This window comes from Oryzias latipes, chromosome 20, assembly GCF_002234675.1.
Source record: "Oryzias latipes chromosome 20, ASM223467v1".
Lineage (NCBI taxonomy): Eukaryota > Metazoa > Chordata > Actinopteri > Beloniformes > Adrianichthyidae > Oryzias > Oryzias latipes.
The window spans coordinates 19,109,297-19,124,389 of record NC_019878.2 but is presented as its reverse complement, the minus strand read 5'-3'; the positions used below and the strand labels follow the sequence as shown (position 1 = coordinate 19,124,389).

At 41.1% G+C, this 15,093-nt stretch overlaps 1 protein-coding gene across 15 annotated transcripts in view; it reads left to right on the top strand.

The window, feature by feature from the left end:
• kiaa1217 (KIAA1217 ortholog) overlaps positions 1–15,093 on the top strand; it is a 115,315-nt gene that overhangs the window by 92,546 nt on the left and 7,676 nt on the right. For 10 of the 15 annotated variants that reach the window (XM_023949985.1, XM_023949981.1, XM_023949982.1 and 7 more), the window contains 12 exons: positions 3,082–3,899; positions 4,786–4,890; positions 5,334–5,383; positions 7,738–7,877; positions 8,030–8,205; positions 10,499–10,629; positions 11,383–11,530; positions 12,148–12,634; positions 12,769–12,967; positions 13,039–13,328; positions 14,520–14,675; positions 14,913–15,035. In XM_023949985.1, coding sequence (XP_023805753.1) covers positions 3,082–3,899; positions 4,786–4,890; positions 5,334–5,383; positions 7,738–7,877; positions 8,030–8,205; positions 10,499–10,629; positions 11,383–11,530; positions 12,148–12,634; positions 12,769–12,967; positions 13,039–13,328; positions 14,520–14,675; positions 14,913–15,035 — 2,823 coding nt within the window. The remainder of the gene's footprint in view (positions 1–3,081; positions 3,900–4,785; positions 4,891–5,333; positions 5,384–7,737; positions 7,878–8,029; positions 8,206–10,498; positions 10,630–11,382; positions 11,531–12,147; positions 12,635–12,768; positions 12,968–13,038; positions 13,329–14,519; positions 14,676–14,912; positions 15,036–15,093) is intronic. The other 5 variants (XM_023949984.1, XM_023949992.1, XM_023949993.1 and 2 more) reach the window with 3 other exon arrangements.

Below are 15,093 nucleotides of genomic sequence, written 5' to 3'. Positions count from 1 at the left end.
GTAACTGGAAAAGTGCTCTAAAATAAAGTTGAATTTGATGGGGAATACATATATATATATATATATATATATATGAAGGTGTGTGATAACTATTCATGTTTTGTTAACTCTTGCATTTGCAAACTTTCTGCTTTAAAAACTGAAAGACGACCCCAAGTAATTTGACATATTCAATTGTATTTCTGCTCTTGATCTGATGCAGACAAGTGATGTTACTATTATGCATAAAAGGTATCGCATAAACAGTTGTGGCTTTTATCTGGGAGTCCATTTAATTTTTGTGAAGCTATCAAAACAAAAGAAGAGAACATTTTTGCTGCTTTAAGCAGAAACAATACGACTATGAATGTTGACACGCCGCTTACAGCACAGCCCTTTTTGTGTGTTTGGCTTGGCTCGCTCCGACTTTCTGCAGTTTGTGAATTAGTTTGGAAACTGTACCTTTCGCTGACACAGCAAGAGACTGTGTGCACACAAATCACACAGGCTGCCCGCATTATTAGAGACTAAACACCGGGATGGAAAAGGGAAAGTCTGCATGTCAAACTGGCACAGATGTTCAGCTGAAATGTTCTGAAAATATTTGGGTTTTAGGGCTGTTTTCCTATTTATCTTGAACTGTAAAGGTGCACCAGATGTTTGGCATTGACAAAAAGAAAAAGAAAAATCTCTGACTTTTAACAACAGCCAGAACAATTCCCCTCAAAAGTACCAACTTTCCTTTTAGAAGCTTTTCTGAGTGCAGACACCTTTGAATAGCAGCGCTGTTTGGGGTTTGACAACAGTCATCAGCTGGGCTTTTTCGCGGTGTTATTGCTGCTCGCTCAGAATGGTGGTGGTTATTTTTGCGAGCTGTGTGAACTTTCACTTTGAACGGGTTTCCTAGTCACATTGTTTGTTGTGACAGCCGAGCATAAGCCCTTTGTATTTGAACACTCGGATCAAGTTTTGTATTCCTGCCCGTGCGAGCACACATGCCTTAGTGCACGCAAGAGTTACACCCACTTCATTGTTAACTTTTTGTTGGAAATCCATTTTGGTGCTCTGAAAAAAAAAAAAAAGGAAATAGAGAGAGCTGTAAAAAGCTGTACCTGAAGGTTTTGAAAGAACCTCATGATGATTCTTTACTGCTAGGTGTAACCTGTGAGTCATGCAAAGGAAGAAACAATAACATCCAACTTGACGGAAATGGAAGTGGGTTAGGCTAAGCCTGCATTTATCAGTCTACTTTTTTTATTACACAGGTTTTATTACTGTCTGTCAATTAAATTCAGTTAGAGCAAATAATTAATTATTAAGCTTAAAATTGCCTTCATGAGTAATTCTTTATTCAAATCAGTATGAATCAGGAACGCCATTTTCCAAAGAGCTTATTTGTGATGTAGAAAATACGCTGGGTGGGCCACAAGCTCCTTGCTCCATTCTACAAAGGAAAATGGGGGCGGGGTTGCTCTGTGCCAGCGGTCCCACTGACAACTCAGTTGCAAAGTTCAAATGAACCACTGCCACTCTGCAGAAACTATGTCCAACAAACCGACACATGTTCTTGCCTAAAGAAAAAAGGCATAATCATAATTAAAAGACCTTTTGGAAATGCTTTAAAAATAGATCAGAAGATAACGGGAGTGGCTTTTTTTAAGAATATTTCCAAGCATGTTACCTTTGTGGTGTATTTCCTTTTAGCAAAATTGCATTTTTGTGCTGTAGTTTTTCTAAATTCTAAACCAACTAAGATGTGAATGTAAGATGTGTAAGTCTTTATTGCAATAGCAATACACAAATAATACAATCACAGAAATCTGTGATCTAGCTCCTTTTGCTGGTGGAAGGAAAGAGAGAGGAAAGAGTTTCTCCTTTTTGTTTGTAGCTTTTCCTCCAACAAAATAAGTCATATTATGTTTAACGCTGATCCTCAGAGTTGCTTGTGATAAAGATCCTTGCTAAAAATAAGGTTTAAACAGAGAGCGCACCACAGATTTTGCAGCAAATTAACCTACAACAATTTTGCCCCCAGGAGGGAATTCCCTCAGAAAGTTGTTGTCTCTCCTGCAAAAAAGCAGGTTTGTTTAAAGCTAAAAAAGTAAATCACTTTAACAACAACATTAAAAAAGACATCAAATGACAAAAATATGTGTTCACAGGTTGTACAATTTGCTTTGCAGGCATAATAGCAAGAACATTAGGTGAAACTCTGTGTTTGTGGCCAAAAAGAAGCTACATTCTGATTTTGAAAGCTATAAAGATGGGGTTGTTTTGTAAGAAGCAACAGTATTACGTTTTTTTAATAGTTGCTTTTGTTTCAAGGGCATTTTGAGTGCAGAAATACAAATTGCACACAAAGTACATACTGGTTGACGCTCAAGCAGACAAAAGTATGCAGTCTGGTTGTCTGCCCCACTTTCTCCATTTCACTTTTTAAGCTGCATTGCTCAGAGCAGGGGTCTGCAACCAGAAGCTCTGGGGCCGCCTGTGGCTCTTTTATCCCTCCATCGTTGCTGTTTGGTTTTAAAGAAAAATGCTAACAATTTACAAAAATAATAGGTTTTTAGTTTGGGGCAATTTGTTTTAGTTGAGTTATTTACTGCATGTTTTAATTAGCTTACATATCAGATAACTGAAAATGATTTCATGTTTTATATTGTTAAAAAAGAAAAAGGATGGAGGTTTTCTTGCATTTTTAATTCATGTAAATCCTTTGCCACAGGAGTATCTTATTCAACACAGGGTGTATTTTATTTTTTTAAAAAAAGGAACCCATATGTACTGCTGTCAAAAGCGAATAAAATTAGAATTAGTTTAATATACATTGACAACATATTATTATCAAAGTTTAAAACCTGTGTTTTATTAATGAATGGCTTTATGGTAACAAAAACATAAATTGTATTTGTCTAAGCGGTGAAGTGGGACTATGCGACTCTAGCTGGGTTTTGGTCAGTAAGAAACTGGACCAAATGGCTCTTTTAGCGTTATAAGTTGCAGATCTCTGGCTTAGACGGTTCTGATTATGAAAAAGAATATTTTCTGCGTTTTAAAGTATTAACGTTACTCTCTTTTTTCATTATGTTTTTTTAAATTTAGATGCTTGGTGAGATGGCGCACCCTGGCCGTGAGGGTCAGCACCCTCTTAGACACCCACCGATGGGTCCCCCACCACACCACCCGATGCAAGGACCACTCCCTCCTTCTTCCCACCCAATGCCCCCGTCACCGTCCAGAATCCCATTTGGATCACGACAGGGTTCTCTACCCGGGAGTTCTACTGTTCCCAGGGAACGGATCTCTAATGCCAACCCAACAACGCGATCCATCTCTCCCTGCCCCAGCGCTATTCTTGAGAGACGGGATGTCAAACCAGATGAAGGAATGGCTGGAAAGAGCCACAGTTTAAGCAGGGGGAATGAGGGCTTGTATGCTGATCCATATATGCTCCAAGAGGGACGGATCGGCATGGTCGCTGCACCCGGTTCTCATCCCTGTCCTGGGCTTGATGGACCAGAGCATGGCATGGCAGGTTTCCACCGGGCGTCCATCCGCTCCACAGGCTCTTATGGTGGGCCCAGCCCCACGGACACTATAGATCACCCTTCTCTGTTCAGACAGAAGTCTAGAAACAGCCAGCTTCCCACATTGGGTTCCAAGACTCCTCCTCCATCGCCTCACCGGATGACTGAGGTACGGATGGTTGACATCCACAGTGGGCCTCCACATGGTGTACCACCACATGGTGTACCACCACATGGCATTCCCATGGAGAGAAGCTCCCCAGTGCGCCAGTCCTTCAGGAAGGATGACGTTTCAGGAACTAAGCCCAGAAACAACATGGGACCACCTGTGGTTCCAGATCTCCAGGGTCAAACCCTGGGAGCCATTCCAGCTCCAAGTGAGGATCTGACACGGTAAGCCCTCATCAAACCAAACCAAAGAGTTTGTTTAAATCCAAACTAAGACATTGCATGAAGCATGGACTAATTTTGCATCATGGTTTCACCCTAACCATTAGCTCTAAAGTGCTGACTATCATTCATGACACAGCAAGGTTTTAACCTCATGGTTTTCCAGCTTCCAGAGCTGCAAATTAAACCCCACAGACTAATGCGCCTACATGATAATGGCCATTTTATGTGAACAAACTGTTGTTGCTTTTTATCTGACCAAAGTTTCTCCAGGATCTTTTTTTGAGTTAAGAACTGCACGAAATACTATAAATCTTTCTGATGCTCTTTATTTTTCCAACAAAAATAGCTGAAACTAATTTCCTGAACCATGGTTAGGTTTGACTGAGACCACAGAAGAAGTGTAGAATTCCTAGAAAACCAAGCTTCACTCAAAGAAAGTATATAAGCTTGGAAAAAAAGACAAATCTGGACAATTTTAAATACGTTTTTGAGCTCATTGGGTCAGACCGATCAAACAGGACCACCTAAGAAGACTTTAACCACAGCCTCAAATGTCTTGGGATACCTACTTGGCATTTAAAGATAACTTTCAAAATAAACTTTTAGGAACTTTCTAAATAAACCCCTAGTTTCCTTTAGCTGTCCTGGAATCTATTAATGCACTGGTGGTTGTGATACAGAACTCAGGCATTGTTCTGATCCTGTTACCCTTCTGTCAGTTTATTGTCTGCAGCCGCTGAAGCCCCCCCCCCTTTCCTTAACACAACCCATATCCTTCCTAAAGATAAACGATTATTTCTGGGGAAAAGGGTTGCTCTGCGATCCATTCACAAAGTCAAAGAAACAACAGTGATGGTATGAGCAAAGTTTTCTAATGTTTCTGCAGAGAGCGAATGAAGGCTATGGAGCAACAGATTGCCAGCTTGACTGGCCTTGTTCAGCATGCACTTTTAAAGGGCCCAAACAGTAGTGGCACCAAGGAGCCTGCAAGGTAAGCCCTGACGGAAAAGGATGGAGTGAGGCGTCCGGGAAAACGCCTGGTGATTCACTTACAACCAGAAAAGGAAGGGTTTTCCCTGAAACACTGAAAAGGGGTGTGACACGTCAGCTGGTGCAGAGGAAAGAAGTCCATTTCTACAACAAGAAACAGTTTTGCACCTAAATAACAGAAGTTGCAACGTTTTTGCTGCTTGTAAACTCTTTGCAGTAGAGCCTCTTTGATCATTCTTTTTGTTAGTTGATGTTAAACTTTTGTGCCTGCAGAGAATTTGTGCTATAAAACAATGCTTGTTAACATGATTAACATCACTTTAACCACTTGAGTTTGTCAGACTTCATCCAAATGTGTTTGCTTTAACTAAACTCTACCAGCACAGCCACAGCTCAAGTGTCTGGACATTAAAGTGATTTTCTGATGAATTTCTCTTATCTCAGTGAAAGACCAACAAAGGCTCCATCTCCAGCCGGCAGTGCTCCCAGCTCAGGTGTGTATTTCTGTCTTGTCCAGACAAGCCTGAACTCAGCATTAACCAGAAACCGTCCTACTTTGCTAGCCGTACTTTTCTTTTCCTACCGTCTCGCCAGCACATGCATTTGGAGTTACAAAGTAAAAAGTCAAAAGCCAACAGAGCTCGCTCAAAAACCTTGAAAGCTAGACTGAAAACAAGTTCCTACTAACTCTCAGTTCTGGGAAGGTGATTCAGCGATCTGACAACTGCTGCCAGATCTGGCTGAGATCTGCAACCCCCACCAGCAACAGCGGCGAAGCAGAAACTCAACACACTCTGTGTGTCTTGAACGCTAATCCTGGGTATTACGGTGCATTTCAGAGGGATTTAATCTGCTGTGACTAAAACAATCTTCAAAACATCGAAGAAGTTACAGTCTGCTTTTTGAATTTGCCAGACCCCCACGGCCCATCCCAAAGCCGGAGGTTCTTCCACAACGTTAGCGGAGTTCTTTTTATTGACATCAGTAGTTTACATTGTAACCAGTATCTCAGGTCTGGGCTGTCGTACGGCAGATGATAAGATAACCACCTTTTTGTTTGTTTATTTCTACTGACTGAATCTTCCTGTGACAGATTTCTGTCACTCTAGAGTTGCATGAACAAATCAGAAAGTTTTCTTGTCTGACTCTCGAGGGGTATTTTTTGTAAAGATGATTCAGATTTTACTATAAGTATCTGTTTTTAAGGATTGTTTCGAAATACACTTTATTTAAAACATGACCCAGATACAAACTTAGTCAAATCTTTGCCCTTTAAACATAATGTAGATTATTAATACAAAATAAAATCATCATAAAAGATTAGGGTGGTTTAAAAGTTTTATTACCAGTAAAATGACATTGATATATTTTTATTTCTATATTTATAAAAGATAATTACACTATTATATACTTTGGGTTAAAACAAAATCACAAGGGGCAGAAAATTGAGACAACATTGTTTACAAAATCATAGAATTATAGTTTTAGAATTAATATGGTGTTGCAGGGTTAAAAATTAGAAAATTAATTATTTTTACTTTGCCATCAAGTTTATTGTAGAAAGAAATATCAAATTATTTAAAAAGTTTCCTTCATAAAAATAAAATCAGCCTTTTTTGCAGAAACAGAAAAATAATATTAAAACAAAATGTTCTCGAGATTTTAAACTAGTTTGTAAATATAAGCCTAATTTAAAAAAAAAAAACATACATTTCAGATTTATTTTTACCCAAAAAAACTGAGCAATTCCATAAACCTTGCATTTCAGAACTTTACATTTCATTTGAAGAAACCTGCTGTGTTTTCTGTTATTTTTCCATAAGTCCACTCACGTACTCCGGTGATTGTGCAGACATTTTAAAGCCTTTTCATCCAAGCCAAAATCATTGGCTTAATAGGTTTCCATGGTTTCTTCATTTGCATCTCTAAAAGGTGGTTGACAGATATTTCAAAGCTGCAGCCAGTCTAGCTGTTTTTATGTCTGTGTTGTTGCAAGAAAATACTTCCAGAAATCTTTCCATAGAAATGTAATTATTACATTGGACAAGTATATAAACAGAAAAATGAGTTTATTTGCAGAAAAAACAAAGTAATGAAAAGTTGGTTGAAAAAACGTTTCTTTTTTTGCTTTAAGAATTTATAAAACTTGAAAACATTTTCATTTAGTCAAAGCGTGTCAGGATAGTGATCAAATGCTGAGAAGTAAACCCAAAATACAGAAGCATTTTGAAAAATATGATGTGAACTTTTAGTGAGGAGTAGATGCATTTGATTGACTGATGATTAAAAAGTGTCTAAACATTTAAGTGAGTTTCCCAGGAGCAGTAGGTTTACCACAAGTTCAACCAAAGTCAATGTGGGACTAAAAATGACAACAAATAATGACATTGTATATAAACACTCCTTAAAGAAAGTGCAACAACCCAAGTGCCGCGTTCCAGACTGTCAATTAGCATGATAACTGATAACGTTCAATAACAAAAACAGTGCAATATAAGAACGTTTGCCTGCAAAAATGCCTCTTCCATAGTTTGAGTTTGCAAAACAAGTTCTGCAGAAATACCCAGATCCCTGGTGGGGTAGTGGTCAGTTATAGAAGAGTGAGAATTTGGTCTCGTTAGCAGAAATGAGCTCATGTAAGTGAAGAAACCAACCATGAACTCCTCTTTATTGGCAAAGTACTTGAGTAAAATGTAAGCGTCTGTCCAGCTGTTAAAGCTTCTTTAAAATTTGACCATGCAAGAAGACAATGGCTTTGAGCAAACCTGCAGGGTTGCAAATGATGTTTGACTTTCTTTGTATTTAACACCTCAATCAATCAATAGCTTGTTTTTCTTTTGCTACCCAGGTGGTTCCCCAGACTTGGCTCCTAAACGCAACAAACCCTCATCAGACAAGAGCTCTGCTCCTCTTAAAGTCAACCTCCTGCAGTTCAGGAGGAATGTCTCTGACCTCAGGATGCAACTTTATCAGATGCGACAGCTGCAGGCAAGACCCCTTTGTCCTTTTCATTGATTTGAGCGGCTGTAAAGCACTGACGTCCACCTGTGGCCTCATCTGCTTGCTTTATGGGTTCCCATGCAGGTTTGTAAGCCTCCAGAGTCCTCTAATATTTTATTTCCCTGTTTACGTCCCTGCAGCTCCAGAACCAGGAGACCGTGCGGGTACAGCTGAAGAGAACGGAACAAGAGATAAGTGTCAAATTCACCGAGGCCATGCGGCGTCTGGAAGACCCTATTCAGAGACAGAGATCTCTGGTGGAAGAGGACAGGCACAAGTACTTAGGCCTGGAGGAGCATGTTCTCACTCAGCTTAAGTATGTTTAATTTTTTATTTAAAGAATCCACTTAAGTTTTAGATTTTGTGTAAATTGATAAACGGTGTGCCAAATATATTGATCAAAAAGACAAAGCTCCAAGGCACAGTTGTGGTGTGCAACATTAGCCGTGCAGAATGAGACCGGTGTGTCATGTTTCCATTCAAGCAAGCCCCAGAAGCTTCTCCTGGCACCGCGGCGCCAAAGATTGATGTTGAGAATGTTTTGCTGTGATGCTGAGGCAGATCAGTTATAAAATGCACAAATAGGATCAACCACATAGGAAGATTTCCATGAAAAGATGGAGGGAATCTGCCCTATTATCAAATTAAAGCACCACACAAGGACTTTGAGGTTACCATGGGGGCTGCTTGTGTTTTCACGAGTTGGCAGAATTTGCAAAGTTGCTCTGCAGACGGAGCAAAAATTGTGTTCAGTGGATGTGAGGCTTAAAATGACAACAAATAATGACATTGTAAATGATCATGTGCAGATAAACAGTTAAGTTCTTCTAGCCTGATTTGTTATCGTGCAATTCCTGCCCCCATTTGCCACTGTTTACCTGAATCAGGTGTGTGCAGCCAATCAGGCCCTTAACGGGGTAGCAGACTTTGAGAACACTTTGTGATTTTAAACTCAGACGTTCATTGTTAGTTGGACAACAGCAATGTGTTCCTGCGGGGAATAACTGAAAATGTTTTGCAATGTTCAGAAAGAGATTATGGGATTGCAACATGTCTCTGTCAAAAAGTGCTGCTGCTCTTCTGGTCTGACAGAGTAGGCAAGATCCGTCACCCCTGAATACATGTGCTTCATGAAGATCTAATAATTTTATATGCAGTTGAAATTCCATCAAAACAGGAACTTTACCTTTAATTTTGACATTTTTTTTTGTCTTAACCATTGTTGTGTATGACTTAGTTTAAGTGGATCCATCCATGTCAAAGTGTGCCATCCTTCCGTCAAATCTTTCCTTTGGGCTTTAGAGCTGAGCAGAGACACACCCATGTGGCTCCAGTCGGTGATCTTCCATTTGTAGGAAAATCCCCAAAAGGTTTCAGTTTCATGTGCTCACCTGAGCTTTTCCATCCTAAATGCTTTGACAACACCCTCCAAATTATAGTCCACAGGTTTACACAAGCAGGCAGGGCCTGCATTTTTAGAGCAGGCAGGCTGGAACAATAGGCCAGACTGTGGAGTAATTATCCTGCTCTTTCTTTAATTTTGTCATTTCAACTTGCCAACAGGAAGTGGTAATTGAATCTTCTTTAATTTGCATGTTTACTAGGCTTGGTGAAGCCTTTGCCATGCGGGAATAGGGATGCTTTTTTCAAAGGCGGTCATAGCAGCTCGTGGATTTTTAGTAGTGAACCAAAGTGGTTTTGGGGGATAGCAATTAAGATTAATAGGTGGTTGACGTATCTCAAACACAGCTGCTGATATCTTAAAGTTCAATAGAGGAATGGGCATTGATTTAAGAAAAATAACTATTTTGACCTTTTAAATTTTCTTAGAGAAGCGTGAAAGTGATATTCTGTGATGACATTTTATCAGAAAGACCTTAGGCTTTTACCTTTAAAAAGACAAATGGCATAAAAACACACTTTTCATCATTGGCTTGCAGTGTCTCAGAGAGAAATTTTTTGTCACAGTTCACTTACATCATTGTTGAGCACGCCTTGACTGGCCAAACATTTAAACTCTCCACCCACTTATAGCCAGCCAGGCCTTCAGAATTCGTTTGATTGAATTGATTGGTTGATTGTGTATGTTTGTAACCCTTGTGCTATCTTAGATGACCCCACCCTTACATTGACGTGTTCTCCCTACCATGACAAAGGTGGATAAAGGTGGAAAGATTTCATGTAATCCATGGACACCAGTGCAGATCACAAATCTTTGAAGAAAAAAGGTTCAGAGCACTGTCTAGTGGGTCTAGACGACCCAACTCCCAATGTTAACGTGCCAGGATAGCACAAGGGTTAATACAATCTGAATTTAAATCACAACTTTGGACCTCAACTTTGCCAAGTTGCCCTTGCAGAACATCCAAAAATAAATGAATCTACACTGCCCCCTGGTGTTGAAAAGCGTAACTGCAGCTTAGTTTTAACATGTTACTTAAGTACCGAAGATGATTATCAGCACAATCAAACCGACATCTGATCGCTTTTATTTTACTTCAGTTAAGACCTAGGCCTTATTTTAACAGTTGTATATTTTACATTAAAATATATATTGGTATTTTTTTGTTGTTATTTGTAATAACCTGTGTTTTCATCTTTGCTTGCAGTGAGCTGGAGCAGTACGTAGGTTCCCTGCAGAAAGACTCAGCAACTGCCCAGAAAGTGGTGACCCTTAAGGACGTAGAGGAAGGAGCCATAACGCTGAGGAAGGTGGGGGAATCTTTGGCAGGGCTTAAAGGTAAGATGATGGATTATCTTTTTATATATACTGTACCTCACTGATACTTAGACTTTTGTTAGACTGAAACTTTGAAAACATTTCTGGTGAATATTCTGCAAAATCTTCTTCATAGCCACATTTTTGCCCAGCTTGCTAGATAGTTGATGGTTTGATCCTGGTGGGGGGCACTGTTGTGTAAGTGGGATTATGTTTGGGGCAAAGACTCAAAAAGGGCTTGATTTAAAGAAAATAAAAAAATTAAAACTTTGTCCAAATCTTTAACTTACTTAAATTATGTAAGTTGCTGGAAAATTGACTTATCCGTTTGAGAGTATTTTTTCTGCAGATCAACGGTGTCCATTGTAAGCGTCAAAACATTTTTTGTTAGTTTTATTTTCATGCCGTTAAAAAAAGGTTTTTTATTGGCAGCCTTTTTTTACCTCCGATTTAGCAGAAGAAGCTACAATTCCTCTTTTTTATTTGCGTTTGTCTTTTGTTTTTTTGGAGTAATTTGCTTTTGCTGATTCCTGTTAAAGACTGAATCACTTATAAACCCTCCCTAATCCATCAATTTTAGGATTTAGGAATTTAAGGGTTCTGTTTTATTTCAAAGCACAAGGCTGCTTTAGAAACTGATGCAAGTAAACCCAATTGCACAAACAAAAATAAGGAAAATATAGTCTGTTTACCAGAAGATGATCACATGTGTGAGAAACTTCTGGAGACATTTTTTGCTAATATTTATATTTTTCTTTCCGTGGAATTCCTCAGGAGAATTCCCAGGCCTGCAAACCAGAATGAGGGCTGTGCTCAGGGTGGAGGTGGAGGCTGTGAAGTTCTTAAAGGAGGAGCCCCACAAACTGGACAGCATGTTAAAACGAGTCAAGACTTTGACTGACACACTCAGCAATATGAGAAGGTACGCCGAGAAATGAGAGTGAGGCAGCAATCCAAAAAGCAGGCCATGGAGGTGACGCTTTACAGGATGTGGAGTCTGTGATGAGAAAAAAACTGCACTGGTTTTAATATCAAGCCAGTATTTCGCTCATCAAAGGTCATTCTATGTTAATAAAAGAGCGTGCCATGCAGCTGTACTTACTTTCAGCATCTGTACTAAACTGATAAGCGAATGAATTGGCTGCTCAATGCAGCGCCTCATTTCCATTATTCATTCATTCCTCATGGATACTTGGTGATGGTAGAGGTGTGGGTGCCAGTTTGCGCCTACAGTCCCTCTCACCGGGACATTCGTACGCATTCACACACTCCAGCCACACTTGAGGCAGGGAGGGTGAAGTGTCTTGCCCAATAACACAACGACAGTTGACTTGGGGGAGTGGGGATCGAACCACCGACCCTTCGATCATTGGACGACCTGTTCAACCTCCTGAGCAACTGCCGCACCAAATGCCCTGCTGTTAATCCATAAGACTTTTCATCACAGAATTTGATGGTGTTTCACTGCGGATGTTGATAATTTGTCAGCGCTATTTCCATCTGATTTGTCTTACACACCTTTTTTTCGACTCTCTGCAGATGTTCAACTGAGTTTTCCCAGAGAGGACGCGATTGTTCTACAAACGTCCCCGTGGCTAACAGCCCTGCAACAGCAGACTGCCCTGCAGAAGCTCTCCCAGCACCAGTCCAGGCTGGGTTAACCCCTGCAGCCCCGCCAGAACCCCAGAGCTCCACCGTGAAGTCTGAGGTGATGCCTTCCTCCCCAGTGGTCATTCATCATGTTCAGAGCTCCCCAGTCCTTATGCAGCAGTCCCAGCAATCTGCAGCTTTGATGACTCAGGCCAGCCCTCCACCCACCCCCAGCCACACTGTCATCTCCAGCCCCAGCCTGAGCAAGACTCAAGGTCGGGAGTCTCCCAAAGGAGCCGCCTCAAACCCACAGAGTCCTGCTCGTCATAAGAAGACTCCTGTGAATGGTGGCAACGGAACAGCTCATCAGGATCTTGTTATTGAGGAGCTCCAGAACAATAAGGAGAGAAGTAAAAACAGAACTGTGTCCATTGAGGTATGTTGAACCAAATGACTTTATTTTTATGCATATTTAACTTACTTATGCTGAATGACACTAAGTTGTGAATTTTTCTCGTTTCTGATATTGTGAATCTTCTGTTTTTCTGTGTTTTCACGCAATATCTATAGGCAGCAGAGAAAGAATGGGAAGAAAAAAGACAGAACATGGGTCATTACGATGGGAAGGAGTTTGAGAAGATCCTTCAGGAGGCCCAAGCCAATATGATGAAGGGAATTCCCAACCTAGAGACTGATGAGAGCCAACTGCTGCCACCCGCTGCTGCTGTAGGACAAGGAGACGTTCGTAATCCACCTGAGTCCCCATCAGGTATGATTTTTTTTTTTTATTAGATCCCAGGAAAGTACACGTTGTTCATGTATTATTTGCTGAAATGGCAGAAGAACCAGAATCAGGGTCTCCCTCTGACAATCCAGCCAAGAAGGGGCCCGAGAAACCTCCCAAACCTCCAATGGAAAAACCCACCAAGCTATCAATGGAGAGACCTTCCAAAACTGCCACGAAGCCAGCAGCTGCTGACGGTTTGACAAAGCAGGGGTCGGATAAGCCCAACAAGTCCCCGCCCCCACCTCCTCCGAGAAAAACCTACTCAGCCTCCAATTCAGGAATGACTACAACTCGCTCTGGAGAGGTGGTGTTCACTGCCAGAAAGGAGAGCGTGTCAGCTCAGGTCAGTACAGTTAAATAATGAAGAGATGCGTCTTTTGATCACAGTCAACTATGCAAAGAACCAGAGTTATGTGGGACTGAACTTCTCTCTACATGAAAATCTTTTTATGATGCTCACACAAAAAACTGTTTCAGGTTTTAATTTAAGTTAAGTTTTGTGACAAAATAGTGATAAAACACTGAATGTAAAAAATAAAAAACCCTAATGTGGATATGAAGACAAAAAAGACACTCAAGAAATTTACCATCCACGCTGCTGTCATGAATACAACTGCCACCGCACCATGGGGAGGCATCGGAAGAATTTTTAAGATCTTTGGAAAACCGTTGGCGTTGTCATGAATGTAGAAGGCTGAAGTCAAACCTCAGTCATTCAGACAAGGATGACGTCATTACGAGATGGGCGGCCATAGATGCTTAAATGTCTCTGAATAGCAGCCGTGCAAATGCAGTCCCACCAACCTCCAGCCTCCCGTTAGTCTGAGGGTATATCTGCCCCACTCTGCGCTGCAACCACGGCCCCACCCAACAACTTCTTCTTCTACGCCCTTCCTTTGCGCTTATCTCTTTTTCTATGAGTAGTGCAGAAAACACAATGTTCTGTTTTCTTTCATATTCTTGTCAGTATCAACTGGAATTCGTCAATACGCAGGTCTCTGAGTTGCTGTGGTGCTATCAACACCATGAGGAGTTTTTTGCAACATCATTGACATCTCATTTATATGCAGGACCCACGATGGCCGTGATCACCAGATTGACAACTGGTCATCGCCGGGTCCCCGGCCCATGTCAACAGCCATCGTTGCGTGCCTGCTCTGCCACCATCCACCTTGATTTCTATCAATCGGATGGTGGCAGTGGGACAGCAGAACGGGCAGTCTGATATCGGCTAATCATTAGACGATTTTGGGGACAGATAATCGCGCTGGGGCCTTCCTGCCACCCGCCTGTCACTACACAGATGTCAAAAACTTGTCCGGCCTGCGTAAAACTTTAATTTTTTTCTTAAAATCTCAGCAGCCATCGCGCAGTGTGTACAAATGCAACTACATCCTCACGATTACCACACAGCAACTTGCCAAATTTGCTGAAAAACCTTTATTTTGGTCATTTGGGATATGTGACCATAGTCTTAGCTTCATCATTTAAAAAATGTTATAATAGGTTATTTTGTTTCCATGACTTGAATTAGGAGGATGAGGAAGATGCTTCACCTTCCTCACCCCATCTGAAGCCTACCAAGGTCCCACCAGAGAGCAAGTCAAAGCCTGCCACGCCTCCCCCTGTTACTGCTGCTGTAACCATGGAGGAAGAGGATGAAGGCCATAAAATCATGGCGGAACTACAGGTGAGTTATATGGAAACACATACATGAGCTCAAATTTGAAGAAGGGATGGGGAGTTTGATTTCTGCACTGCGGGGGGGTGGTTGCTTGTTGCTTCTTCCTGTGGTGGGTGACTTCTTCAGCGGCCATTTCCCTTCATTTGCAGCAGCTGTAAAGAGAGAGAAAAAGCGACCCAGAATTCACTCTTTCTCTTCAAGGTCCTTGTCCCAACGTCCCTTTCACTTGTTTCCGCCCTTCAGGTTTTCCAGAAGTGTACAATTAAGGAAGTAGGGGGGAAAAATTTGGTAGAACCCACCCCTCGAATTGAGCCCCAAATCAAAGAGTTAAGACCTGGGGCTTTGTTACCCCTCAAAGAGAAAAAGGTAAAATACTCGCCGTCCCACAGCTGCCCAACTAACTACTTCCCTTTTACAATCAGTT